Below are 27717 nucleotides of genomic sequence, written 5' to 3'. Positions count from 1 at the left end.
TGTTTGTGTGTCTTTGTGTGTGTGTGTGTGTGTGTTTGTGTGTGTGTGTGTGTGTGTCTGTCCGTCTGTCTGTCTGTCTGTCTGTGTCTGTCTTTCTCTGTGTGTGTGTGTGTGTCTGTCTGTCTGTGTGTCTCCCCGTCTGTGTGTGTGTGTGTCTGTCTGTCTTTATGTCTGTCTGTGTGTACATATGTCTGTCTGTGTGTCTGTCTGTCTGTCTCTCCCCGTCTCTTCACTCACGTTGATGATGGCGTCTGTCTGTCTGTCTGTGTGTGTGTGTGTGTGTGTGTGTGTGTGTGTGTGTATCTGTCTGTGTGTGTGTGTGTGTGTGTGTGTGTGTGTGTGTGTGTATCTGTCTGTGTGTGTGTGTGTGTGTGTGTGTGTATCTGTCTGTGTGTGTGTGTGTGTGTCTGTTCCCGTCTCTTCACTCACGTTGATGATGGCGTCTGTCTGGATGTAGTCCATGTCAGAGTTGCGTAGGCCCAGCTCCTTGCCCCCCCTCTGGGTGGTGCTGACGATGCCGGTGGTGACGGTGTTCTGCAGGGAGAAGGGGCTGCCTATGGCAACCACAAACTCGCCGGGGCGCAGGTCCGCCGAGCGGCCGAGCAGCAGCACCGGCAGCTTCATCTGCTCCACCAGACACACAGGGGAGGGGGACAGCAAGACAAGTATGGTTGAGGACAGTCTGAGACACTAAATACAGAGCTTTTGTTCAAAGTAGTGGCCAAAGACAGCTGGCACTATAAAGTCAATAGTATCTGGTTGTATTGCCTGACTGTCTGATTGAAGCAGATAAACACATTGTTTATGTAATATAATTGTGACACTAAAAAAAAGAAATTATTCTCCAAACTCTTTAAAGTGCCCATATTATGCTCATTTTCAGGTTCATAATTGTATTTAGAGGTTATATCAGAATAGGTTTACATGGTTTAATTTTCAAAACAACACCATATTTTTGTTGTACTGCACATTGCTGCAGCTCCTCTTTTCACCCTGTGTGTTCAGCTCTCTAGCTACAGAGTGAGACCTCTCACTGCTGTAACATCTTTGTTGTCAGTCGCACATGCTCAGTAGCTAGGTAAGGATCACATCAGCTGTTTCTCCAACTTCGGCCTGTACAAGGCAGGATTAGCCGGGAGACTTCTTCTAAACGAGGGCACACTTCACACTTTGCGTAGAATACCTGCAGAACAGGGACATGGAAGTAGTTCTCTTGTAGATTATGGTGAACTAGTGTGTGTTGTAGCAGTGTTTTGCCATTCAGAACGAGCTAGCATGCTACGGTTAGCCCCCTCGTTTCGGCTAGTGACGTAGAAAGATTTTGACTCAGAACAGCATGGATGTTTTTTTTTTCCAAGTTTGTATGCGTGTGGAAGCACCAGAGACACTGTCATACTTTCCATTATATTTTGGTTATATTTTGAATTGTCATCTGTGTTTTCCTTCGCATAGGCTAAATAAAGGTATTTCCACCATAAATTGGTGCAAAAAAAGTCTATCAGATTGCATGAGATTAAGTCTGTGAAGCTCAAAATTTTCCCTGGGGGAGGACACCCAGACCCCCCTCCCCCCACTATGATATGTCCAGTCTGATCCATATATTTATATAGTACCATATACCCGCTAAAATACATTAGACTACACCACTGGTTGAACAAATTAAACTTTGGTAAATACAGAGTCCCAGGGACGATAATGATGAACTAAGATTGAATGTACACAAGCCCAGTCACAGGGACACACAGCGATAAACAGACGTTTATTCCCTCTAAGCTGTTTGGAGACAGACCGTTTGGATTTCCTGTGGAGAGCTGAGTCAGCTCTCAGCCTGGACCAGGCTTCTCTTCATCCCCAACTCAAACTCTAAATAAAGGACGGCCCGCTTCAGCCTCGTTTCCACCAGGACGGAGCAACTTGGCAGTCGGTAGTCGGCTTGTTTGACTAACTGTAACTCCTCTAAATCCCTTCATTTTGTTTAGCATTAAAGCGTAACTCTTGCCAAAATGCAACCTAGGCTCTTTTTGTGAATGTACCCGAGTCAAACTTTCATTTAAAAGCATATTTAGGACGGAAGCCCCACTTTTAAGATTCACCGTATTCTCGGTCAAATGACCTTTTGAATGGGAGTGCTAGGGGCACTTTTATGCTAGCCTCAAAATAGCTATTTTTAAAACCCTAAGAAGGCTTGACACAACATGAGACTTCGCTCCAAATCAACAGGGGCTCCACACCTTAACGAAAGCGTTGACAACATTGGTTGTGCACCCAGAGTTTACTAAAAAGAACGGTTTTGAACAACTCACCGTAGCTCTTGTTGTTTCCGGTTGCCGTCCATCGAGCCAGTCAAAAATAGTTGAGGGAGGAGAGTAAAGATGGAAAGCTCCCAAAGCTTAGTTCCGTATAAATGCACGGATAAGTCTTTGTTTTGGAGTTAGTGAAAAACAATATTGACCTTGTAGTTGAAAAAGGAGCCTTGTATGGAGTCCGTTCATTCGCATTCGGAGATCGCCTATTTTTGACTGGGAAAATGGCGGTTAGCGTAAACAACAACTGCTAACGTGAGTTGTTCAAAACCTTTTTTAGTAAACTCTGTGAACACAAACAACGTTGTCAATGCTTGCGTTAAGGTGTAGAGCCCCTGGTGATACTTGGAGCAAAGTTTCAAAATGTGGCGAGCCTTCTTAGTGGTTTAAAAATAGCTATTTTGAGGCTAGCATAAAAGTGCCCCTAGCTTGCATTTTGGTGAGAGTTACGCTGTACGTTTTTTTCTTACAGAAGCTTCACAAAATAGGATTTGACACAATGTTTATTATTAAAATCCAATAAAACATCTTCTGCACTCATATTATTTCCATCATATCAATCCATTGGGCGGCCCCGGCTGTTGCTTTGGAACATTTCTGCCGACATATCTGTCAACGCTGATATGGGAAGAGAGATCCAGGACAAGACAGGTAGCTTTATCAATATCCAACAGATTTTTATTTGTACTGTCGTTTGTATGGCTGCAGCTCTGATTAGCTGACTCGCAATTATTAGATTTTGCGCATGCACGCACGCACGCACGCACGCACGCACGCACGCACACACGCAATAAATACTTTTATAAGTAATCTGTGAATAAAGACAAGTAGAATTCTCGCTCTCTTTCATAAGTCTCTCTTTCTTATAAGTATCTCTCTCTTTTATAAATCCCTCTCTCTTTCATAAGTCTCTCTCTCTTTCATAAGTCTCTCTTTTATAAGTCTCTCTCTCTTTCATAAGTCTTTCTCTCTTTTATAAGTCTCTCTCTCTTTCATAAGTTTCTCTCTTTTATAAGTCTCTCTCTCTTTTATAAGTCTCTCTCTTTCATAAGTATCTGTCTTTTATAAGTCTCTCTCTCTTTTATAAGTCTCTCTCTTTCATAAGTATCTCTCTTTCATAAGTATCTCCGTCACTCTCTCTCTTTTATAAGTCTCTCTCTCTCTTTTATAAGTCTCTCTCTCTCTTTTATAAGTATCTCTCTCTTTTATAAGTCTCTCTCGGTCTCTCTCTCTCTCTCTCTCCTATAAGTCTCTCTCTCTCCTATAAGTCTCTCTCTCTCTCTCTCTCTCTTCTTAAGGCCTCCTGCACACAGGCTTCGTGGCGTGTCCGTTTTTATTTTGTCTCCCATGGTAACAGGTTAGAGCGTGCACACCGCGTTGGAAGGGTTTCCAGGCAAAATAGAATATGGAAAGATGTTTATATGTCATTTTGACAAGAATACATATTAATAAACGACATTTTGATGTTTGAAAGTCTCGAGGTTTTCACATTAATGCAGATATAAATGTCATTTATTGGATGGTTAGTATTGTCCCAAAAGGAACACTTATGTTAAAACACTTACTGGAAATGACAAGCGGGATGAGTGTGACGAACGCAACACGTGGACGCAAAATCTGACGAAAATCTCTTAAAATGACCTTTGTCGAGCAAAAAAACAGACAGATTCAGCAACTGCACGGCCTATTTCTCGCTTAAAATGTTTTCAGAAACGCGTTTCGGGGAACTATTTTTGTAAAATACGAGATTGTATCCCGAACGTTTTTAGGGTGTCATCTGGGTACTTTCAGTGCATTGACTTTTTGCGTTATCTACACTATATACTTCAAGCATAAATCTCTCTAATCTAATCTAATCTCAATGCTAATTATTTTCAGCAGTTACGCACACACCCAAAATAATAAAGAAAATTGGCAAATTCACATTTTATAATATAAACACAAGTGGCACAAGCTTCTTGCCGTTCTTCTTACCCAGCCGACTTCCACTCACGCTACTACTGTAAAGTCGCAAAAGTCCTCCCTTTGTTAGTTCAAAACTCAAATGTCAAAATGATTTTCCAAAAATGTTGTTAAAGGCTCTGAAAACTTATTTTCCCAATCAGCGTGTGCCAATGTTTGATCAGTTTTTGGTTATCTGACGAGACATTTTAGAATTTTTTATTTTATTATTTTCACTGGTTCAAAAATGGCCTGAACCGCGTGTGTGTGTGTGTGTGTGTGTAATCCTGAACGATAGACACGTGTTACAGATTTCTTCTCTTACATAACAAGCCTAAATGTTCTGACCCACTTAAGGGTATGAAAGAGAGGTGTGTGTGTGTGGGGGGTAAAAACATATTGTACGTATCAAGGGAGTAAGAGAAGGCAGGAAGAACAGGGTGAGGAGGGCAGTAAGAACAAATGACATGAATGAATTGACAGATGTGAATGTGTTTCACATCCCACTGCAGATGTGGAGCGATGAAGACATTTCCAGACAACAAACGAACACGAAACGCAAAACTGAGTTTGAACGACGAAAAAGCACATCTCAAAACCTCAGGTATGTCCAGCACATCTGTACATGACCAACACCTTGAGTATGTGTGTGTGTGTGTGTGTGTGAGTCACGGCATATGACGAAGCAAAATAAAATGCGGAGCCTGAAACCGAAGCCAAAATCTGAGCTTAACGTGTGCATGCACTGTAGCCTTCATTCTTTTATTTAACACTTCCATCCAGACCAGTAAAATGAAATCATGTTTAAAATATGGTGCCCCAATTCAAATTCAAATATGGTCCCAGTATGGTTCAGTGTTGCCAATTCTTTTCCTATAAAAGAAGCTAGCAATAGCTCTAAAAGTCTTTTAAAGGTCCCATGTCATGAAAAATTCACTTTATGAGGTTTTTCCGACATTAATATGAGTTCCCCCAGCCTGCCTATGGTCCCCCAGTGACTAGAAATGGTGATAGGTGTAAACCGAGCCCTGGGTATCCTACTCTGCCTTTGAGAAAATGAAAGCTCAGATGGACCAATCAGGAATCTTCTCCTTATGAGGTCATAAGGAGCAAGGTTACCTCCCCTTTCTCTGCTTTGCCCACCCAGAGAATTTGGCCCACCCATGAGAGAGAGACATCATGGCTTTCAGACGAGCAAAGTGGCAGTTGGTCAAGGCCAGAAATAAAGTCACTAAGAGGGTCTAAAAATGTATTAAATCTAGCGAGAAAGTTGGGGCCAAGTTGGCACTGGACAGATGTTTTTAAATTACCTCTAACACATTTCTAGAACGGGTAACCCCAACCCGATCTGCCGGTGATTTGATTTCTCCCTGCAGCTCAGGCTGGAAACTGGTACGTTTTATCCTGCTTCTGTTACAATTTTGCGGGGACCAATCACAAACTGGCTCATCCACCTGGTGGGTTTAACACGATGGCGACAGAGAAGTGACCAAGCAGCTTCTTGTTTACATTCAACATAGCGGCCACCGAAGCGCAGCGACCCGTTGATGCTTCTGTCGCTGCTACATCACCCTGATCATTGATCTGATTGGTTGAAGGACTATCCAATCGTGTACGGAGTCGTTTGATCTACGCCTGTTGATACAGAGCAGACTCCCCAGACCAAGCTCAATCTTAAAAGACTGAGCTTGGTCTGCTGATAGCCAGCCTAACACATTTCTGTATTACACACCTAAATATACACTATACTGTAGTTGAGTACATTTTAGAAACTAAAAAAAAAAAAAAAAAAAAACGTTCTGTCAATCAACTAAGAGTTTAATGGTCTAATCATTTCAGCTGGACTTGTAGACCGTTATTTTGTTGGCTAGTTTCATTTATAATAAAACATCAGATTTCATAAACTTCATGTGTTTTGTGTGCAAAAATGTTAATTTGTAAAGTAACTAAAGCTGTAACAGATGAATGTAGTGGACTAAAGAGTACAATATTTCTCTCTGAAATGTAGCGGAGTCGAAGTAGAAAGTGGCATGAAAAGAAAAGACTCAAGTACCTCAAATGTGTACTTAAGTACAATATGTACTTGTAAATGTACTTTGTTACATTCCACCATTGGGTACACTTAAATAAACATCCTTCTTGTCTGCAAGTCAAAGTACTTGGATAGATACACTAAATCCCTTAGTTATAAAAGCATTAGTTATTCTTCTAATGAGGTCAGTCCACACACCACCACACCACGCAAACTATCTCCCTCCTAAATCGCCATTAATCATATACAGACATAAACAAGGTGCTTATGAATGGATTCATTCAGCTCTTCTAATCAGAGCTTTACTCCATCGGCTAAACATACAGCTTCCCTGTTTGGCTGCACTGAACCAGAACTCAAATCAACTCAAAAATCGCTCTGTGGCATTCACGATGACAGCACTCTGTCCACGGCGGGATCACAAAGCCGAGGCGCTGCGTTCAGTCATAACTGAAGAGACGCCAACGCAGCAGAGTCCAACAAAGCAACCTGACGCGACAACAAAGAACACAGTGGTGGTTTCGGGCTTCTTCTCTCATCATTCTCTCCTTGTCATTATCTCTCTCTCCAAATCTATTCTTCCATCCAGTGCATACATTCTCAAGTACAGTAAGCATGTTACAGGGTCAGTTAACACACATCCCACCAACAAACATTTCTCACTTGCATTGGTATCAAGCCATGCAGATAGTTTCGTTTTTATGAAACAAGGACCTTCCCCTCTGCAGCCACCCCAGTACAATGAGGTCCACAGAATTTAGTTTTTAGCACTCGAAGGACAACTATTTTTTTTTTTTTATAAACTCCTCATCGTCTTTACAACAACAATGTCTTTGTAACTCTACTGTACTGCCTGCTTCTACCGGTTTTCAGAGGGAGTACAGGGACTGATGAGGGAATGAGATGCAGGTGACGAGGTGGGCGGGGATGGCCACTAGGAGCGTGTGTACGTTCAAAAGTAGTTTTAGTTGTGCGAGAGAAAACTCATATTGGACAGATAGTCTAGCTAGCTGTCTGGATTTACCCTGCAGAGATCTGAGGAGCAGTTCACCATAGACCTCACAAATCCAGTTTAGAATGCCAACACAAAGAAAGTGGAAGGGGTGGGACATCCTGCTGAAAACAGGGACAACCCGAAAGGAAGGAAATTCAGAGGGCAATCGGTGGTTGTATGGGCAATGGCCAGATATGAAGGTCTAATGTGTTTAAAGCTGCTGTAATCAAACATTTTTTTATATTAATTTAGTGAAGGAGTAAAAACTTGGAATAAAAAAAAAGACAGATCAGCGCAGATAATGCTCTCTCTCTACAAACAGGTATTACTCATGAACTGAAACTACAATTAATACCACATATGTGTTTTCTCCAGATGTCTTTCAATCTCTGTAACTTTAAAATTATCGCTCTTTAGAAGACCATCATTTCTGCATCCCTCCAGCTGCTTCACTACAATTGTTAAACACAAAGTGTCTGCAGTAGCACGAGTAGTTCTTGCACCAGTCATAGTAAATAACAGGGTGGATCACATGCTGGCCTGTTAAATCCGATGAGCTGATCAGATCAGCTGAGAGCAGCTTCCATAAGCTGCTCATGGACACGTGTCATGGAAAATGATTGATGCTGAATATCGCCGTGAGGTTTTACTGGATGAGTCAAAACAACACCAAAGAGCTCCTGTCTGCACATGCTCAGAGAATACCTGGCTCAGTGGCAACAGTACAGGCCAACACTGGGGACTCAAACACACATGTACATATTATATTCTGTTCAGTGGGGTTTCACCAATTATAGCAGGGCTTCTCAAAGTCCGGACCAAGGTCGGCCCATACCTCGAGTTATGGATACAATACCTTATGAAGTGTAACGTTTCCTATTTTGAAATACATTTTCTATTGATCAATACATTGTTAGTAATGTTGACTATTCACGAACAAATCGACAAAAAGGTTGAAAAATGAGACAAAAACACCAAAAGGCAACAAACATTGCAAAAAGCGTTGCAAAAGTGAAAAAAAACTTTGAAAAAAGGCGGAAAAACGGCAGAAAAAAACGCCAGAAATGTAGAAGCGACAAAAACTTCCTTTTATTACACAAAGCTAAGAATACTGCTGTACTTTTACTGCATGAAGCTAAGAATACTGCTATACTTTTACTGCATGAAGTTAAGAATACTGCTGTACTTTCACTACAAAAATCAAAAAGAAACGGACTGAATGTTTTTTTTGTTATTGCCAATTATTCCAGACCTTTGGCCTGGAATAAAAATGAGATGCAGACCTTTGAGTGATGTGTTTGAGAACCCCTGGCTTATAGGAATGATTCCAATGTATCGTAAAATGTCCCACCCTAACAGGTGAAACAAACTTAACAGTAGAGAGAGTGAGATGTCAATCAAGCAATTAAAGTGCAATAACTGATTGTTTTGCCACTTTAAGACCGCGGAAACAAGCTGTAAAAAAATCAATAAGATATTATCAGAGACTGTCCTCCCCCGAAAAACGGCCACATAAGTTGTTTGTTCAAGCATCAATAGACAATTTTCACGGCAGACATGTTGACATGTCATAGTAGGAAAAGCACAGGTGTATTCAAAACCATTACTGATGGCTGCATTCCACTTAGGAGAGGTCCTGGTATTAAACCATTACTGATGGCTGCATTCCACTTAGGAAAGGTCCTGGTATTAAACCATTACTGATGGCTACATTCCACTTAGGAGAGGTCCTGGTATTAAACCATTACTGATGGCTACATTCCACTTAGGAGAGGTCCTGGTATTGTGCATGCTGACTCACTGAAATATCTTACTGGGACACTTGATGGAACTGAGCCATTGTTAAGGTTATCAATTTCAGCTGTGCTTTTCTTACTATGACATGTCAACATGTCTGGTGTGAAAAAGGTCCATTATGACTTAATTCACGTTTATATTAGGGCGCCCTCTGGTGGCCGTAGTAGTTATGATGGGAGCAACGCAGGAAGTAAGATGACAAAGTATAAGAGCGTCAAATCAACACAGGACTTTCACCCAGGAGACCGAGGTTCCAGTTAGGGCTGGGCGATATGGACCAAAAGTCATATCCCGATATATTTTGGCTGAATATCGATATACGATATATATCCCGATATTTTTTTCCGCAAAGTGAGAGCAAATGTTCAGTCAAAGCCAAAATCAAATATGACATGTCACAAGTAGTTTCATAGAGACAGTTGCAAAATCAAATAAATAATAAACCGGTTTCTTCACCTGGTTCATGATTAAATGCTCAGCTGTTCAAATAACAATAAAATGTAAACCTAAATACTGTATAACAGGAGTACCTTTTTTGAAATCAAAGCTCCATATTTGTGATTCGTTCCAAAGGTCAATTAAGCTTTTGATATTAATATAATCTACTTTGTTCAAAATGTAATGCCTCATGCCTGTAAGCCTAGGTTTATAGTCCCATTCTTCCACTTGATACTGCTTCCACTTAAGTAAACTAAAAGATGAACTATCGACTACAAAACAAAGAAACTAATTAATGTGTTAATACAAAGAATATTTATTATGATCGGTTCACAGATCTGAGTCAAACGGAAACTTCACCCTTCTGAAATAAGAGTTTCTGCTTCAAGGTGAAGTTTAAAACAGACTGAAATGTCCAGGCTCATTCCTCCACTATTTATTTCTGTATGTATTTATGCGTTACATGTCATTTTAACGGGCACTGAGCTCCAGATCCTGCAGCCGCAGAGCGGTCTCTGCTGCCCCGCTGTAGCTTCTCTCCGTCCGCCTGCCGCCGGCAAACTTAGTGGAACTTTCCGCCGATATCGACATACAGGTCGTCCTGGACTACGTGTAAGATCCTACCGATCACCACTCTGTCTTTGGCTGGTCCGATCTGGATCAGCGGGGGACAGCGCAGCAGCGAGGCAAAGCTGTGTTTTACCGGGGGAAGAGACGCTGCGGCCCGCCACGGAGCTCTCCGCCTCCCGCTGCCGCCGGAGCACAGATTGCTGGTGAAGGCGGCATACATAATCATAAAACACATTGTCACCTGTTAAATGTTATTCATTGCTGTTTGTTCTTTTCATTTCCTCTATCGAACATAATTAAGCAGTACAAAAGTCCGGCATCTTTAGCGTTGATCTGAATGCTTCGGACCCCTGTTCCAAGATGGCGGCGGTTTTGACGTATGTTTAGAACCTCAAGGCGACATCTGTGTATATATCTATGGGAGCAAGGATCACATTTGAACTATATCGATATATGCGATATGGTCTAATTCCATATCTCATTTAAAAATATATCGATATATTTTTTATATCGATATATCGCCCAGCCCTAGTTCCAGTCCCTCAAAAGTAGACAGCAGGTTTTTTTCAACCTTACGGAACAAAGTGAGATACGTCACGTTCTGCGTCCCGTGCGTGATCTGAATTGAAGTAGTGTCTGATCTGAACTGAACACAGACCACGATCATTTTCTAAACTTCAGCATTTGGGGTTGGAGCCTAAACCTGAGCAAAGTGTGACAGTTTCACCACGTTAACGACATGTTTAAAACTGTGATTGTTACGCTCTCTCTCTCTGGTTTAGATGTAAGGATGTATTTCCTGCCGCCGCTAGGGACGCTAATTTATGAAACGCTCCCGTGGGTCGTATTAGAGGGTAGGAATAGACAGCCGATATCGTCATATGGTTTGGAGGACCTGTTGTGGGTTTAAGTTGGATACTTGCCAACTTGTTAGCAGACAGTTGCTACTATTGCACATCCAGCAGACACAGAGCAACTTTACCTCTAATTCGTAATCATGTTTCTGGCCACAAGGCAAATTTAATTCCTAAATTCTCTCTCCTTTTAGTTTTGTTTTGGGTCTCCAACAACTCCTGAGGAAAATAACTGGCTCTTCAGCTGCTATCTAAAGATCACAGCAAGACAGTTTGGGTTATGTCGAGATCACAATCATTATTCCAACACAAGAGAAGTCAGTAGAATTTGTGGTGACAAGAGAAAGACTTAGATTAGAAAGAAGAACAAATGCTGTATGTCTCTGTCCTCTGAAAGCTATGAAGCAGAAGCTTATCTGCCCTGAACATGCAGCTACACGTCTGGCTGCTTCGTCTGCAAACTCTTTGCGGTGGCAATTACACCTAAAAACAGTTTAACACTGACCTGCACTGAGTATGCACAGGAAGATTGGTGCTACTCTGACTGTGTAGCTTTGCCTCCAACAGTATTCCAGTTATCCCTAAATAGGACAGTCACCACCATCAAAATCTCAATTTGGAGATTTTATAACACTTACTTTTCTGCTGTGAATTGATCTTTGAAAAAGGCGATTTAATTGTTATAATACAGTATTTCTTGGAATATAATATTCCGCCTTTCACCAACATTTGGAAGAGAAAATGAAGGAAAACTTTGAAATCATTACACTAACTGTTGTAACTGTTGGTGTAAGCAGCTGAGGGTGTGTGTGTGTGTGTGTGTGTGTCTGTGTGTGTGTGTGTCTTGGGATGGATGTGTGGGAGGGTGGAGGGCTGTAAGTCATCAAGTCATTTGTGCAGAAGTACAGTTGCCTCTTAGTTTTCGTGTGCATGTAAACCACAACCACAAGTGCTCAGCAGTTTCTGGATTTCTGCACAATTTCATACCCCCGAAGCTCCAGTTACACCCTGCCTCCCTGCCCAAACATGCCAAGGAAAACCATGATTGTCTCTGTCTGACCGGCAAACATGAACTCACATCCTCTAGTGTCTCTCTGTGTCTCTCTGCAAATTCAGTGAATTCATGTTTGATTGTGTATGGGCTGTTCTCATCCTGCCCATCAGACATCAGATCTACAGGTAGATATGTCTGTCTTAAACTTACAACAACAGCAGGAGTTTGTTTTGGAGAAAATATAAGAACCTTCATTGAGTATCTGTCAAATCTTTGCATGAGATAATAGAAAAGTCCAACAAGTGCTCCAAATCATACAACGATATAGGTTCTTTAGACCTACATTCTAATACGAACCACAGAAGCGTTTCATAAATTACCACCCCTATAGTGGTGGCAGCAAATATGTTGTCATATCTAAACCGTGGACCGTAATGATGATTTCAAACACCTCGTTAACATTGTAAAACGGTCACAGTTTGGTTATATTTAGGCACCAAGACTACTTAGTTAAAGCTATGGTGTGTGGTTTCGGTCTCCCCCAGGGGGAATTCTAAGTAATGACAACAAAACTGTCGGCGCGTCCACATGATACAAGCCTTCCGTGATCGCACACAGCCCCCACCCTTCCTCCACGCAGCTGCTAGTAGCCAAGGAGGACACGGAGGATTAAAAAACACATGATGGACTCTTCAGAAGAGTTCATTATCTTCACTCGAGTTTCTGCGCGGGAAAGTCGTCTTGCGCCACGATCTTCTGAACATAGTCACACTGAGAGATCCAGAGAGAGCTGTGTGGAGCTGATAGTCTTAATTAGCTTTGGAGCAACTCATTTGGCAACGGCTTGAATGTAACAGACGTTCGTTAATATCAAAACGTTACGCGCTAAAGCTTTAAGTTTAGAAAAAGATAGTGGTTTTGGGTTCAGACTCCACTTCCGATCACGCAAGTGGCGCGGAACGTGGCGTAGCTACATTTGTTCAGTAGAGTTTGAAAAAATATTCACCCCGTTCTCCACCACCCCAACCTGCCGCCTTCACCTAGAAATTTGGCGCTTCTGTACTTCATCACCTTACTTCCTGCTTGGTTTCTGTCGTTACTACTACAGCCACTAGAGGGCGCCGCAATTATAAACATAAATATACGCCGTTATTGCTGCTTGAACAAACAACTTATATGGGCGTTTTTCAGGTCTTGGAAATTCATACTTGTATGGAAACACTTTTTTCTGCCATACATGAGGAACTACGAATTATATAGCCTAGCATTTTGTTTTAATGATAGTGAATGCAATCCTGTCCAAACCCTTATTAAAATAACATAACCTTCTAAACAAAACCCCCCAAATGATCCTCCCAAATCTCATGCATGGTAACTACCACAGGTCCTTAAATAGAGCCATTTAATATCTACATTTTAAGATTTTTAAAAAAAGTTTCTCAAATCTTGTGTTTTTAATATTTTAGAAACAGGATCCAGATCAGATTTGTGTAATACATCCTTTTATCTGCTTTTTGTAAGCACAGCTGGATGCAGTGATATACTATTTGAGCCCTTTGATCTGGTAAGTGAGTCTGGCCTTAAAAATTCTATTTTTACCCCTGAAAGTGGACGACAGTGTCTGACCAAGTGCAGGATGTTGCAGCTCTGACTTTCCAGTGTCTGTGCTAAAATGAGACGCATTGACTTTCTCATGCTAAAAATGTTTTTTTTCCATTGCACAAGTTTTGTGGAAAACTTCCCTTCCTGAGCTGAACCCGGCCGTCCAGTCATCCCTGGACCAAAAGGAAAGTGCTGCGAGAAAATGAAAACCCAAAGTGACCCACATTATATTACATTCATTTAGCTGATGCTTTCATCCAAAAGACCATAAATAAGTGCTTTCAACCATGGAGATACCACACAAAAATCGCAAGAATCATTGCAGATCACATAAAACGTTTCCCTCCGTCTCCTGACCTGCTCCACAGATATCCACTTACATGAGTCATGGTATTATTTCGCCGAAGCGCCTCGCTTAAAAGATCCCACTGACATCAAATAAAAAAGCAAGCTTTCCATTTAGGGAATGCTCACGAAAGCACATTTTACAAAAAAAAGGATTCAATACCTGAATTTCTTTTGGAAAATAAAGAACAGACAAGTCTGTCAAAGAGAGAGGACACAAAGAAAGGAACTTTCAGAAACAAAGGCAGACAGAGAGAAAGAAAGAAAGGATAATATGAAATGAATTGATGATGAAATTAGGGGCAAGATGTGGTTTCTTGTAGCCTGGATGCCAGCCGAATATAGCTTAGAAGTTCGGTCTGGACTTGATCCGTTTTGGAGCAACTATGCTCGAACCAGAGCCGTTTGGACCAATCAAATTGTCAGGGCGGGCTTTATACAACGATGGACAGATGATCAACAGTAATGTAATCAACCACGTCACCAACGAGCGCTTGGATTGAATTCGTATTACAACAAAGATGGCTGCCGCTGGAGAACTGAGATGTGTAGATTCCTCCATCGTGTCTGTTATAGAAGATATCGACAGCGCATTCATTTAAAAAGAGGAACAGAGACCCGGGATCGAGGCATTTGTCGATTGGAAAGATGTGTTTGCCGTCCTTCCTATGGGATTCGGCAAAAGTTAAATTCATCAGCTGGCCCCGATGGTTGCTAAGAAGATGGGGCGCACTGATTGGTTGTAGGTCTATCCGTTGCTCTGATTGGTTGTAGATCTATCCAATTGAGTGCAGAGGCATTTTCTTTCCTGGTTCGGTTGTAACACGCCCCATAATCCCAGCCCAATGGAGCAGCATCAGAATCATATTCTGACTAGAACCTGAGTATGACCACGTCAGGCTAGGTTTCTTGTGAATGATTAAAAACAAATGTCCCCTTATTTTATGATATATCTCTACTTGACATCGGTTCGTTACTTCCCTATGTTGTGTCACAATCAAATCAGTGTTGTCTTAGATTTTTGGACGACACATGAATGGACAAAGGTTTTATCATCGCCCTTGATTTTCTAAAAAAAATTGACAAATAAATAATCACTGCAGACGACCAGCTCTGGGACGAAGCAAGGACTTGCCTCCCAGCAGTCTGTCAACACCTGATTGTTCCGCTGCACATGCTCGGCTTCCACAACTACGAAAACTTCTGCAGACTGTGAAATAGAAATAGGTTGCGTCCAAAATCTGCTCCTCTGCACTACATACTCAACATGTAAACTACCATTCAATGTACTTTCGTGTAAATAAACCGTAGTGCTGATCTTTTCGGACACGCTAAGCTGTCATTTTGCTGCGTCACTTCCTGAGAGCCTCCTTTACGCTGAAGATGCCTCTATGACCTCCGCTCTAGAGGTGTCGCCAGATAACGCTTAAATGACTGAAAGAGGTGAATAACTAGACCAACAGTTGATTAAATATGTAAATATGTAAATTAGAGCGTTGACGTTACAGAGCTCCTCGGTGTCTGTCTGTTATGAACACTGTCGTTACTACTAAAATCTCACATACTGTTTTAGCCTACTAACTAGCATGTTAGTGTGGACTTTCGGACACAGACATCTAGTGTGAACATCAAGATACAGCGCGAGACAGAGAGGCTGACACTGTAATGCAGATTTTCAAAATGATCCCATTTCAAAGAACATAAAAAGAACACAAAAAAGGGTCACTACAAAGGCAATAAAACTCAAGAATAGGAAGCATCCCATCCCATCCATTCATCTCTCCATCCCTCTCTTTCTGCTCACCGGTGTATCGATCTTGATCAGGGCGATGTCGGCCTTCTCATCAACATCTTTGATCTTGGCGTCGAATGTGGCTCCGCTCTTCAGCTCCACCTGGAGGAACCAACAAACGTTACCCTACTCAGTACCAGCCATGCTGCCTAGTCTCGCATTGCCAGACCTTCCTCCACAGCACAGCGAAGGAAGGTCTGGCGAGTCCGCACAGCATTCCTGGATGGTAGAAAAAATGTGTTCTGGTTGATTGGCATTTCTTTAAACCAATCACAATCGTCTTGGGGCAGTGCTAAGTGCCGGACGGAGCAACGGTGCCTATGCTAAATAGCCTCCAGACCTGCCAACCTGTACGCATTTTGCGTAGTAGATACGCATTTTGACATCAAAATACGGTGATACGATTTGTCACTTTAAACAACGCGAAAATCAGGTGACTGTTTTGAGTTCACTGGTTGACGTGCAGTAACCGTCTCAATCTAACTCTTGATGACAGTAGGCAGCAAAACTTATGGCTAAAACACAGTGACATATATATAAGCTAAAACAGCGTAGCAGCCACGAGCATGCTGGAAAAAAAAACTAAAGAAGAAGAGTTCGGTCACTTCCTCTAATGTCAAGCGGGGATATCGCTTATATATATGTCAATGGGATATCGGCTACTAGTGTTATTCATTCCTCCCTCATTCCCGTTTAGTTTGGTTGGCTTCCCCCATATATCTATGGTTTTCCCCAAAGGAGGACTGTGCTTACAAAGGTAAACGGATTTGATGTAGAAAGGTGAAATTTATTAATTTACGTAGCCTACCTGTCAACTTTGGAGAAATATTATTTATTTATATCATTATTAATAAAACCTTGCATTTATAAAGTCTTGGATTTCGTTACAAAGGTCTTATATATTGTTTTGCCTTTCCTATGATTAAGTTCATACCGTAACAAAATTAACTGTTACTAATGTAGGCTAACGGAGGACTGAGAGGTACCGGGGGGTTAGTGGTTAAACTGAGCGGAGGATGTGCGGAATGTGTCGGTGTCTGTCGGACCTTGGATGGCCGCTCGGCGCTAACAGGCTAACGGCTTATTAGCTAGCCAAACACCGAGCGGTAACGTCTGCAAAGATTGGCTCTGTGAGCGCATCAATCTGCCCGGTGTGCGTAACAAACAGAGCGAGCAGCCGCCGGACTCTAACGTCTGTTGATCCGTGCAGGACTTCACTGTGAGCGGACTGTTTAGAGACGATGGGACCGGCAGGTAACGTTAGCGGTTAGCTGCTACTGTAGCAGAGCTGCAGGTAACGCTGAACTGAGCGGTGTGTTTTCAGTGTTAAACACAGCTGCAGGTGTTCATGCACGACTGTTGTTGGTGATTTCCAGAGGTGGAAGACTTCCTCTCATCATGTATTGCAGTAAAAGTAGAAAAAACAGTGTTGTAGAGTTACAAATTACTTGTCAGTTACATGTCCTGCATTCAACATCTTCCCTATGTAATAGTACAAAAGTATTATCAAAATATACTTAAAGTACCAAAAGTAAAAGTGCTCATTATGCAGTGTAATATATTTTATTTTATTGGATTATATTATGATCCAATTAATTGTATTAAATATGACCGATAATTTAAATAAAATGTTTTATTTAATTCAAGTAGCCTACTTGAACATAATTATTTTCTAGGGTTTAAAATATATACAGGTTTGACATTTAATGGCACATTTTTTCCGTGTGCGTGCCGCCGTGTTCATGAACCAGAACTTCGACAATAAATCAGTAAGTTGCTGCTCACAAAAGGGTTTTTCAAGGTTGGCAGGTCTGAGCCTCGGGGAGGAACTTGTTTTGGTGCAACATGTGTACGTTCAAAAGTTGTCGCGTGGTTAACCTTAGTCCTCATAAATCCACCGGAGTTTAGAACGCCAACACAAAGAAAGTGGAGAGTAACGGACATCCGGCCGAAATGAGGGACTTCCGGCAGAATGCAGAGTAGGTTTGGAAAACAATACATTATTTCTGGTAGCCCGTGAACATACAATCTATCACGAAAACCAAATGTTTGTAAAAGTCGTACGAGTGCTTTGCATACCTTGACTCGGTGCTTGTTGGCCACCACGTGGGCGTTGGTGACGATGAGCCCGTCCTCTGACACAACAAAGCCAGAGCCGCTGGCGACCGCCACCTCCCGCTTGGAAAATATCATCCTGAGCAGAAAGAGGAAGAGGCGGAGCATGTCTCTGACTTATAACATCAAACAACATGAACCCTAACCTAAACCCCTGACCACTAACCTTAAACCATAATAATAAGTCAATCCCATAAATTTACTCAAAACAAAATATGCATTCCTTCTAAACTCTTGCTTCACTAAACTACATTAGTAATATACTAGGTTTAACTGCAGGTGGGATTTGACTGTAAACATGGACAACCAAGATTAGGTTTATCGACACGCTAGCAGCTATAACGTTTGCTATTTAGTGCTACATACAGAGTACACACCTAATGGATGAGAATGTTGTTACTGTGCAGGTATTTGGCCATAAACTAAAGTGTTGAATACTTTGACCTGAGAATGAGGCTAAAATGGAAACTCAGGCGATTACCAAAACTATTACAATTAATCCTGAGGAGGACATGGGTGTCTGTAACAAGTTTCATGGCAATCCATTTAATATTTCATTCCTAAACACAAATGTGAACCTCATGGGGGCGCTACAGAAAAGGTCAGGGGATCACCAAAGTCAAAGGACTGGGATCTGCCAGGGGACCATGAGTGGAATTCATTTTTTAAATGTCAATATTTGACCACCAGGAATCGTCAGATGCTAGTGACATTAAAATGACATTCGTTTAGCCAATGGCTGGAACTTAAAGTGCTTATATTATGCTTTTTGGCTTTTATCCCTTTCCTTTATGTTCTATATCTTTTGTGCATGTTATAGGTTTACAAAGTGAAAAAGCCCAAAGTCCTCCCCAAAGGGACTTTTCATCTCCAACAGAAAACACTGTTTGCAAACTGCTCCAAACAGCTCTATTGTAGTCCAGCCTTTACTTCTGACTGGCTAGTAGTCCTTACCTAGGTACTGTCAAGGCACGCCCTTATACTCTGCTTCTGACTGGCTAGTAGTCCTTACCTAGGTACTGTCAAGGCACGCCCTCATACTCTGCTTCTGACTGGCTAGTAGTCCTTACCTAGGTATTGCACATGTGCGACTCCCAACAAAGATGGAACAGAAGTGAGATGTCTCACTCTGTAGCTAAAACAGAGAGCTCAACACACAGGGTGAAAAGAGGAGCAATGTGCAGTACAACAAAAATATGGTGTTTTTTGAAAATTAAACTATGTAAACCTATTCTGATATAACCTCTGAATACAATTATGAACCTGAAAATGAGCATAATATGAGCACTTTAAGTCCTCATTGTTAGTACTGTTAGGCAGTTTTTTTTCTTACTTGCGGAACAGTTCGATATGAACGACAGCAGGTGCAATCTTCTCCACCACGTCAGCGATGAAGTTGTACTTGTGACGAAGACTGTCAGGGTTCTCCTGACCTGAAGGGGGGGAAACACACGGTCAGTGAACTGCATCACTCACATGTGATAGGACCCAAACTGTAGCTGTTGTTTTAAACCAAATCCAGATGTGGAGTACAGTGTATGAAGTGTAGATGTGAGAGCAGCTGCAAATGGTCTGCCGCTCCCACGGAGGCTTATAAAAGGAAGGAAATGACTCAGAGCATCAAAATATACAGAGAGATAGCAGTGGTGGGGGATGTTAGGATGTGTACTGAGACAATGGTATTGGTCCATGTGTAACCTCTGCTGCCCCCTTACTAACCCCATTTTGGTTTCACTCCAGCGGCGCTGCAACATCTTTCTTTTCTCATTAAGGCGCCATTAAACAGCCAAGTTTAACACCAATTACAAGCAACCAACTATTTTGATAATCGTTTGAGTCATTTTTTATTAAAAAATCTCTGATTGCAGCTTGTTAAATGTGAATATGTTTTCCCTCCGCAGATTTTCACCCTTTCATATTACTCGCTACGGCGTAAACTCACACGCAATCGCAAGGTAATGTAAGTCAGTGGAGGCCTAATGGCGTTGATAAACACAAATTGGCGTGTCATACATACACCACTTCATGAGATCAGTCTGCACTTGTACATTTTAAGAAAGTTGTTAAACGTTTGTTTTTGTTTGTGCAATGATTTCCCAATGGGCTTTTCTATTTCTTCTCAGTTTTTTATTTGTCTATTTTAATTGGATAAAGCATTGGAGAATGCCCAGATTAAGCCCCTGTGATGGTTTTTTTGCATCTCTCCATCACATCTGTAATTGATTATGTGTATATTAATCTGTATTATTTGTATTATGTGTAAACCAATAAACCCAACTAAACTCTGGAAACGGATGAGTTGTTCTAGAGGACCACCTCCAGTGCTGCTGTAGAGTTTCTGACTGAGCAGCTGTTTGTTGTGAATGTTCACTTCAGCCTCAGCTGCAGCCGGCCGCCTCCAAGACACTGATGTGTGTGTGTGTGTGTGTGTGTGTGTGTGTGTGTGTGTGTGTGTGTGTGTGCGTGTGCGTGTGCGATGTGTTTGGCTAGAGGATTAGTGGCGAGCCAGCTGCTGCAGCTTTGAAGTGAACTGAAAGGAGCCAGTCAGACGAACGGAGAAACACCCCCGACCTCAAACACACTGCAGGTGTCGGTACTGAAGTCCAAAAAGGTCAGTTCTACACGGACTCCGTGAATACAGTCTGGCTTTGAATTTCCGGAGAAACCGGACACTCGTGCAATCAGCTGCCGTCGGCAGTCGGCATCGCTTCTGTGTGTTCCGAGACGAGACGTAATACGTCTCCATTACAGCAGGCGGCGCTAATCTGTATTGTCGCCCAAAAATTTTTACTGGCAGCTGATTGGACGAACGCATCACGTGGATTTGTTTTCTCCGGAAATTCAAAGTCAGACTGTCATGGCGGCTCGTTCAGAATACGATCTCATATTGGACTAAAATAGTTCACCGAAATGTGTTTCTGAAAACATTTTAATGCAGTTGCTGAATCTGTCTTCATTTCAGATCGACAAAGGTCAATTTAAAAGATTTTCCTCAGATTTTGAGAGAGTCTAGTCCCGCTCATACCGCTCCCCGTTTCCGGGTTAGCACTCCACCACTCAGCTCATTTGAGTCCGACTGCCGGCAGTTCCCGCCCCGCCGATTATACGTGTCAAATTGGCCAAAATGAACGCCGACGGCCCCTCGGACGGACAACAGCACGGGACACACCGAACAGACTTGAGTCACCGACCTCACCACACTGTCCAACGGTCGATTATCGGCTCAGTGTGTCCGGGCCTTTAAAACGCACCAACAGTGAACCGATGGACTTGGGGGCTGTCAGACAGCATTGCAAGACAGACTTACACGCAGTTGATTTTGGTCTTTTCGTGCAGTTTGTAAATAACGGGAAAAATACAGTATGAGAAGAAGTTTTAATAAAAGATAAATGAAGCAGATTAATTTGGTTATTGACTCTATATTTGCAGCCAGGTTGGTCTCTGCAACTCTCAAATCTAAAAACGCTTTGTGTGCTTTGTAAAATGATCAGCAGTGATGGAGTGTATATGTGATTTGTAGTTGCACAAAACTGGCTTTTTAACTAGTTCCACACCTTGGCTGAACAGCAGGCTTTTTCATTTTAAAACACACAAAACTGCAGTTTAAAACATGACATCCCCAAAAGTCAAATGACAGTCTGTGAAATCTCATTAGGAGGTGGACGAGCCTGAACTGGGACACATTCCTCCGGTCCCTGAAAGAGTTGACTCACCGTGCAACCGTGTTTTGTTGATGCTGTATCTAGGCATGTCAATGTAAAAAAAAAAAAATGCATGCAGGTCTACACAAGAAATAGAAATAATGAAAGAAAAATAAAAGGATTTTTTCAAATCTGGGTGTGTGTGTGTGTGAGACATCTTCCAGATTTCTTTCCTCAGCTCAAGAAGTTCCAATCCTATAAGAATAACTTGCTAAACTTCCGTCCCTCTTGGCTCCACAGATGAAGGAAAAAGGGGATGTAAGAGGAGAAGAGGAAAAGGGAATCGGAGGAGAACATTTGGAAAGAGGGGAATATAATATTGGAAGAACAAAGAAGAGAAGATTGGAGAGGAGGCAAAGTGTGGCAAGACACTGAAAGAAGGGATGGAAATTAGGACAGAGGAGAAGCAAACCAGACTCTTCTCTGTATTCATCTCTCTTTTCCATTTAGAGGGAGGAGAAGAAGAAAGGGAGGGAGAAAAGATGAGAGAAAGGAAGAGAGGGAATGTGGGGAAGAAGACAAAGAAGAAGGAAGAGGATGGCAAGGATGAGGGGAGAACAAAGAAAAAAGGCTGTTGAAATGACAGGAAGATATGGTGAAAAAAAAAAAAGAAAAAGGAGGGACTTTGACCTGGTTGAACTCGACCAAGAGTCCGAACACAACTTTACTCAGCAAATTGTGTGCACAGCTGCAGCTCCACAGTGTGTGTGTGTGTGTGTGTGTGTGTGTGTGTGTGTGTGTGTGTGTGTGTGTGTGTGTGTGTGTGTGTGTGTGTGTGTGTGTGTGTGTGTGTGTGTGTGTGTGTGTGTGTGTGTGTGTGTGTCTCCTTATATGCTTTCTCACATACACACTCACTGGTTTGTTTTTGCAGCACTCAGGACCTCCTGGCCTAATTTCAAGACATTATGACCTTGTTAAGATAACTTCAAGTGTGTGCGTGCATGCATGTGCATGTGTGTGTGAGAGAGAAAGAGAGAGAGAAGTGAAAAACAACCCCATTTTTAGAGTTTTGGTGCAGTGTGAGGCGCCGATGCAAATCTGACTGATCAGGAAATGGAAAAATGCCAGAGAGAGAGAGAGAGAGAGAGAGAGAGAGAATGAGGTAGGGCAAAGATGGACGAAGAAAGCAGCTCCTAATAATGTAATACATGTCAGATACTGTACACTGATGCTGTAACTTACCAAAATATTAAATGTCCCTTGACTAGTTAAAGAGGAAACTGCCGTCATCACTGTGGACTACAGACCCCAGAGGTCCCCCAGGGGTCTGAGATGGGAAGCATTAAAGCAGGACTCCAACATTTGGCCAACGCTGCCATTAACAGGATGATGGCTAGAATGCCACGTAACATTAGCACAAGCAAAAGTTCCTCAGATACACACATCTAAAAGTTTACTAAAGATAGCAACCATACATGTGGTGCTCGATAGCTTCCTGGGCTACTCTTGCAGCATGTTGTCGTGGTGACACAGGACAGTGGTCACAAAAGTCCACTTTAGGTGGTTTACTGTATGGATGTGTCAATTAGGCTTAGGCTATTTGAAAATGGATTCCTTGGAAGATAGACAGAGGAGGAAGAGAAAGTGCAGTCTGTGTGTGGACTGCTGCTGAGGGCATCCAAGTTCAGAACACACACACGCACGCGCACACACACACACACACGCACACACACACACACGTAGTCTGTGATATGATACGCAGTATACCCACTAACAAAGTTCCAGGATTTCCATATACCCACTTAAAAATGCCCAATGACACGCAACAACATACTTTCCATTATATTTTTAATATATTTTGAATTGTCTGTTATTTTCTTCTTCACATAGGCTAAATAAAAGGTATTTCCACCGTATATTGGTGCATTAAAAGTGTATCCTAATACAGAAAATGAAGTCGCTGATGCTCAAAACTTCCTTGGGGGAGGACACCCATACCCCCCCTCTCCCCAGCCTTCCAAAAGCAGATTGGTGCCAATATATACACAGTACAGTATACCCACTACAATACACAAGACTACACCACTGAGCGCGCGCGCGCACACACACACACACACACACACACAAGTTTCACTATCTTAGTGGGGACCCGTCATTGATATAATGCATTCCCTAGCCCCTTAGCCTAACCTTAACCATCACAACTAAATGCCTAACCTTAACCCTTACCCTCACCCTAACCATAACCTAATTCTAACCCTAATCCTAAAACCAAGTCTTAACCCTCAAACAGCCCTTTAAAGTTGTGGGGTCCAGCTGTCGGGACCCCACAAGTATAATGTATTCCCGGTTTTTGGACCCCACGAATGTAGTTAAACGAGAACACACACACACACACACACACACACACACACACACACACACCTTCCCCGCAGGATCCTCTCTGGATGAAAATCACCGGCGGCTGCTGCAGCTTCATCGCCCGGTTGCTGACGCGCTTCAGCTCGCAGATGTTCCGGTAGGAGACCCCGTCACTGCCGCACACCGGCTCGGGGCTGGAGCACTCGCACACACCGTCCTTGCCCCTGCGCCTGACGGTGACGGACACCTCCACGCCGTCGGTCACCACACACTCCATCCCCTCTGCGCACTCGCGGTCTGCAGTGCCGCCGCACTGCTCGCCCTCCCCGGACGCGCACACCGGGCAGCAGTCGCAGCGATCCAGCACGTCTCCGGCCAAGCAGTCGGCGGGGATCGGCGCGCACTGGGACTTGTCGCACTTCTCCGAGCAGCCGATGGCGAAGCGTTTGGCTATCCGCGACCCGGCGCTCAGAAACGGGCAGACGAGCAGGGCCATTACGCAAAGGACGAACTGGAGACGCATGGTGGGACAGTCCTGGAGAAACTCAAAAAGAAACAGGGAGCTGGACTTTAAATGGATATGCAATGCTATAGGCTATAGTTTAGAAGATTTAAAGCGTGCTCCTACAGCGTGGAAGCGCACGAGAAACTAACTGATGCAGTGTGGGACTTCTGTCTGTTGTCCCGGTTTATAAAAGCTGCAGGATAAACACAGGAAGCGATTGGTGGGTGGGTGTGACGTCTGTCAGGGGGAGGAGGGGATGAGATGGAGGTGGGTGTTTGAGATTAAAGTTGTGCATGGTGGAAAGTAGAGCTGCAGAGATTATTTGATTAGGTAGTCAACTATTCCATTTATCCCCAACTATTTTGTTTATCGATTTAAATCATCATCATCATCATCAAAAAAAAAAAACATCTCTGATGGCAACTTGTTAAATGTGAATATGTTGTAGTTTCTTCTCTGTCACAAACACCATTTTTTCCCCATTCTAAACACCCAACTAATCAATTAATCGATAAAATAATCAACAGATTAATTGACAATGGCAACTAGAAAATGCATTTCCTGCAGAAAATGCTTGTGAATGCTTAAAGTTAATTTCTAAAGCTAAACTAGATTGCTGGCTTTAATGCGTAAGAAGAAGGTAAAGCAGTAAGAATAGTTGGAAAAGTGGGAATGGTTTAAATAAGTATACATTTCAATGAAATGTTAAATAACACCAAAAATGTATGAAACAAAAGTGGAATATTTTAAGGTGTTAGCTGTCACTACAATGAGTTGCTGGCTTCAATGTGTAAGAAGGTGAAGTTGTAGGAAAATGTGCAAAAGAGGAAATGGTTCTAATTAATATGAAAGTCTTAAAAAAAGTTGAATAATACAAACATTGTATGGAAGTTTTTGCAAATTTTTAATTTGAATGAACTATGGATATATTTTACAAGTTGTATAAAACTCTTAATGAATGAAAGATGTGGAACATTTTAAGATATAAATGCAGACAGAGAAAGAGACTGCGGAAAGTGCTGTGTCATGGTTTGGAATACAGCAGGTGTGGCTCATGGGACACCTGGGAGAGATAGAATCTCAGAGAACGATTGGCAGCACACTGCTTGTTTCCGTGCTTCCCAGTCGAAAAGCGTCAACCATATTCCTGAAATCTCTTCACTTTGAGCATCCTGAGACTTTGCTGAAGCTGTAGACATGCGGTTTGTGTAGATAAAGTTAAAATTACTCTAATATCACAGCTTTTAATCACAAAATTGTCGGCGCTTCCACATGATACAAGCCTTCTGTGATCGCGCACCGCCCCCCACCCCTCCTCCACGCTGTTGCTAGTAGCCAAGGAGGACACGGAGGATTAAAAAAAAAAAAAAAACATGATGGACTCTTCAGAAGAGGTCATTATCTTCACTCGAGTTCCCCCAAAAAAATTGGGGAATTTTATTCATTAATAATTTGTATTATAGATCGATTTTAATTGCAGAATCGATTATTTTAACCCAGCCCTACTTTATATTTTTACTCAACCACAATTCAGAGTACAGGCCTACATTTCTTCTCCACTATTTATCTGACAGCTGTATACACATCATATGATCAACTTAAATGAAGTCTATAGATTGAACAATCCAAAAGTATGAAGCAGTTAAAACTATACAAAACATATTTCCATCTTTTTCACTTAAGTAAAAGATGTGAATATTTATTCCACCCCTGAGAAAAAACAGGGGCAGCCCAGATATGTGATTTACAGTTAGTTTTTGTGCAATAACAAAAAAGAGCTGTTCAGTGTTGACATCATGTGAGACTGTTCATGCTGTCAGTCAGATCTCTGGAAGTTCACGATAATACATTTTAATTCATTATGTCAATGATTAACATATATGGTCAGCTCCCTTTATTATGAGATGTATAGAGTTTTATTTCAGTTTCTGGTCCTCCTCTTACAGGCAGCGCAAAGCTAAACTATTCCACTGATGCATTCTACTGTAATCTAATACTCTGCTGCTGGCTGCACATTCTCGTTGACCTCCAGTCAGCGAGTGCTGGTGGGCAACAATTGATTTTTCCATTATGAGAGATGAATCAATAGACTGAAAAGTTCAGCGAGGTTTTGGGAGTTTTGCACGCTCACAGTGGGAAATGGGTTCCAGCACATTTTTATTTTTTAAGAGAAACTGTGTTGTCTGTTCTCCATCTATGTTATCTTAATGGATGCAAATTGAATTTCTTCCATCTATGAATAATGTATAAAAAATAAAGTGGTGTTACAAATTTAGTTGCATATTTGTTGCAGAGGATCCCGTTTGTTTTTCCCTTTTTTTATTATTGCTTATAAGTTTTACTTTGTGCTTGTACTTTTAACATGTTCAATTAATTGACTAAAATAATGTGTACAGCTTACACTGTTAGTTTGCCTTAAACATTAAAGTCACCAAGCATGCTTTCTAACACCTAATTAAGATGATTAGAAAAAGTACTTTTGGTTCAATATTCACTTACATTTCAATTGCGCTACTCATCTGTGGTAATGCTGGGCCTGTGTTTATGCCTTTATCGACGTTCATAGCTCTCTAAATGACTGTTCAGTCTCCTGTTTGCAACTCAAAACACATTCATTCAAAAAGTTTCGTCCATGAGTCTCAGTAATCTTTGTATAGAAAAGATCTGTCGCGTCATTAGCATCGTGACGCAAAAACTCAATCCATAACACTCAATGACATGCTATCATATGTGACGTCGTAGGATTATTATGTCAGGGAAACTCAATCGCATGGATCCTTGTAGCTCTGTAGGCGACAGCGTTGACGTAGGTCATCTGTCTCCCAGTTTTGGAAATGTTTCAAACCACAAATGATAACAACCTTCTTTATTTACTGCCAGTGATTGAAATGGAAGGATTGCAACCTAAAAGTTGCAGTAGGTAAGCCTTATAAAACTAACTTTCTGTCCTATTTACTGAAACTGACCCTATGTTCCAGTAGAACTACATAAAGCAGGTCATTAAAAAATAATAATAATCTGGATCCTCTGGCACCACCTACAGCCTGTAGAGCGATTTGCAAAAATCCACCGCTCCCTGTTCAGATGCACCAATCAGGGCCAGGGGAGGTGCCTAACTCCCCAATCACTGCTCATGCACACGCAATCATTCTCCCTTGTGAGTGGAGGGGCTTCGGAGACCGTTTTGGGCTTTAGTGGAAAGAGGGGAGGGACTAGTTGTAGAATATTTTGGTCCTGGATATTAGCAATCCTACCTACGGCACCTTTAAACAATGTTATAAACTTACTCAGTACTGTGAGACAGTTCAGCTTATTCAATGCGGACACATGGGGACAGACCAGCTGTCATTGGGCTAAATATTTGTACCATCTCACCAGGTATGGCACAAAACCAACCTTTGGCCGACTAGTCTTCCTCTCTAACCTCTGGGCT

General features: G+C 42.1%; 1 protein-coding gene and 1 long non-coding RNA gene across 2 annotated transcripts in view; one reads left to right on the top strand and one right to left on the bottom strand.

Annotated features, from left to right (window-relative positions):
• The window catches only part of htra1b (HtrA serine peptidase 1b), a 33935-nt gene extending 9433 nt beyond the window's left edge, over window positions 1-24502 (bottom strand). Inside the window, exons 1-5 of the mRNA XM_028567560.1 lie at window positions 23843-24502; window positions 19111-19210; window positions 17742-17856; window positions 15675-15764; window positions 430-624 (exon numbers count right to left, since the gene is read on the bottom strand). Coding sequence (XP_028423361.1) covers window positions 430-624; window positions 15675-15764; window positions 17742-17856; window positions 19111-19210; window positions 23843-24302 — 960 coding nt within the window. The 5' untranslated portion in view covers window positions 24303-24502. The remainder of the gene's footprint in view (window positions 1-429; window positions 625-15674; window positions 15765-17741; window positions 17857-19110; window positions 19211-23842) is intronic.
• Window positions 16222-22214, top strand: LOC114547976 (uncharacterized). The gene is made up of 4 exons (XR_003691300.1): window positions 16222-16419; window positions 19679-19732; window positions 20268-20388; window positions 21719-22214. It is a non-coding gene; the product is annotated as an uncharacterized LOC114547976 (long non-coding RNA).
• Window positions 24503-27717: the final 3215 nt, after the last annotated feature.

This window comes from Perca flavescens, chromosome 21, assembly GCF_004354835.1.
Source record: "Perca flavescens isolate YP-PL-M2 chromosome 21, PFLA_1.0, whole genome shotgun sequence".
Taxonomy (NCBI): domain Eukaryota; kingdom Metazoa; phylum Chordata; class Actinopteri; order Perciformes; family Percidae; genus Perca; species Perca flavescens.
This window is presented reverse-complemented; position numbering and strand designations above follow the sequence as displayed.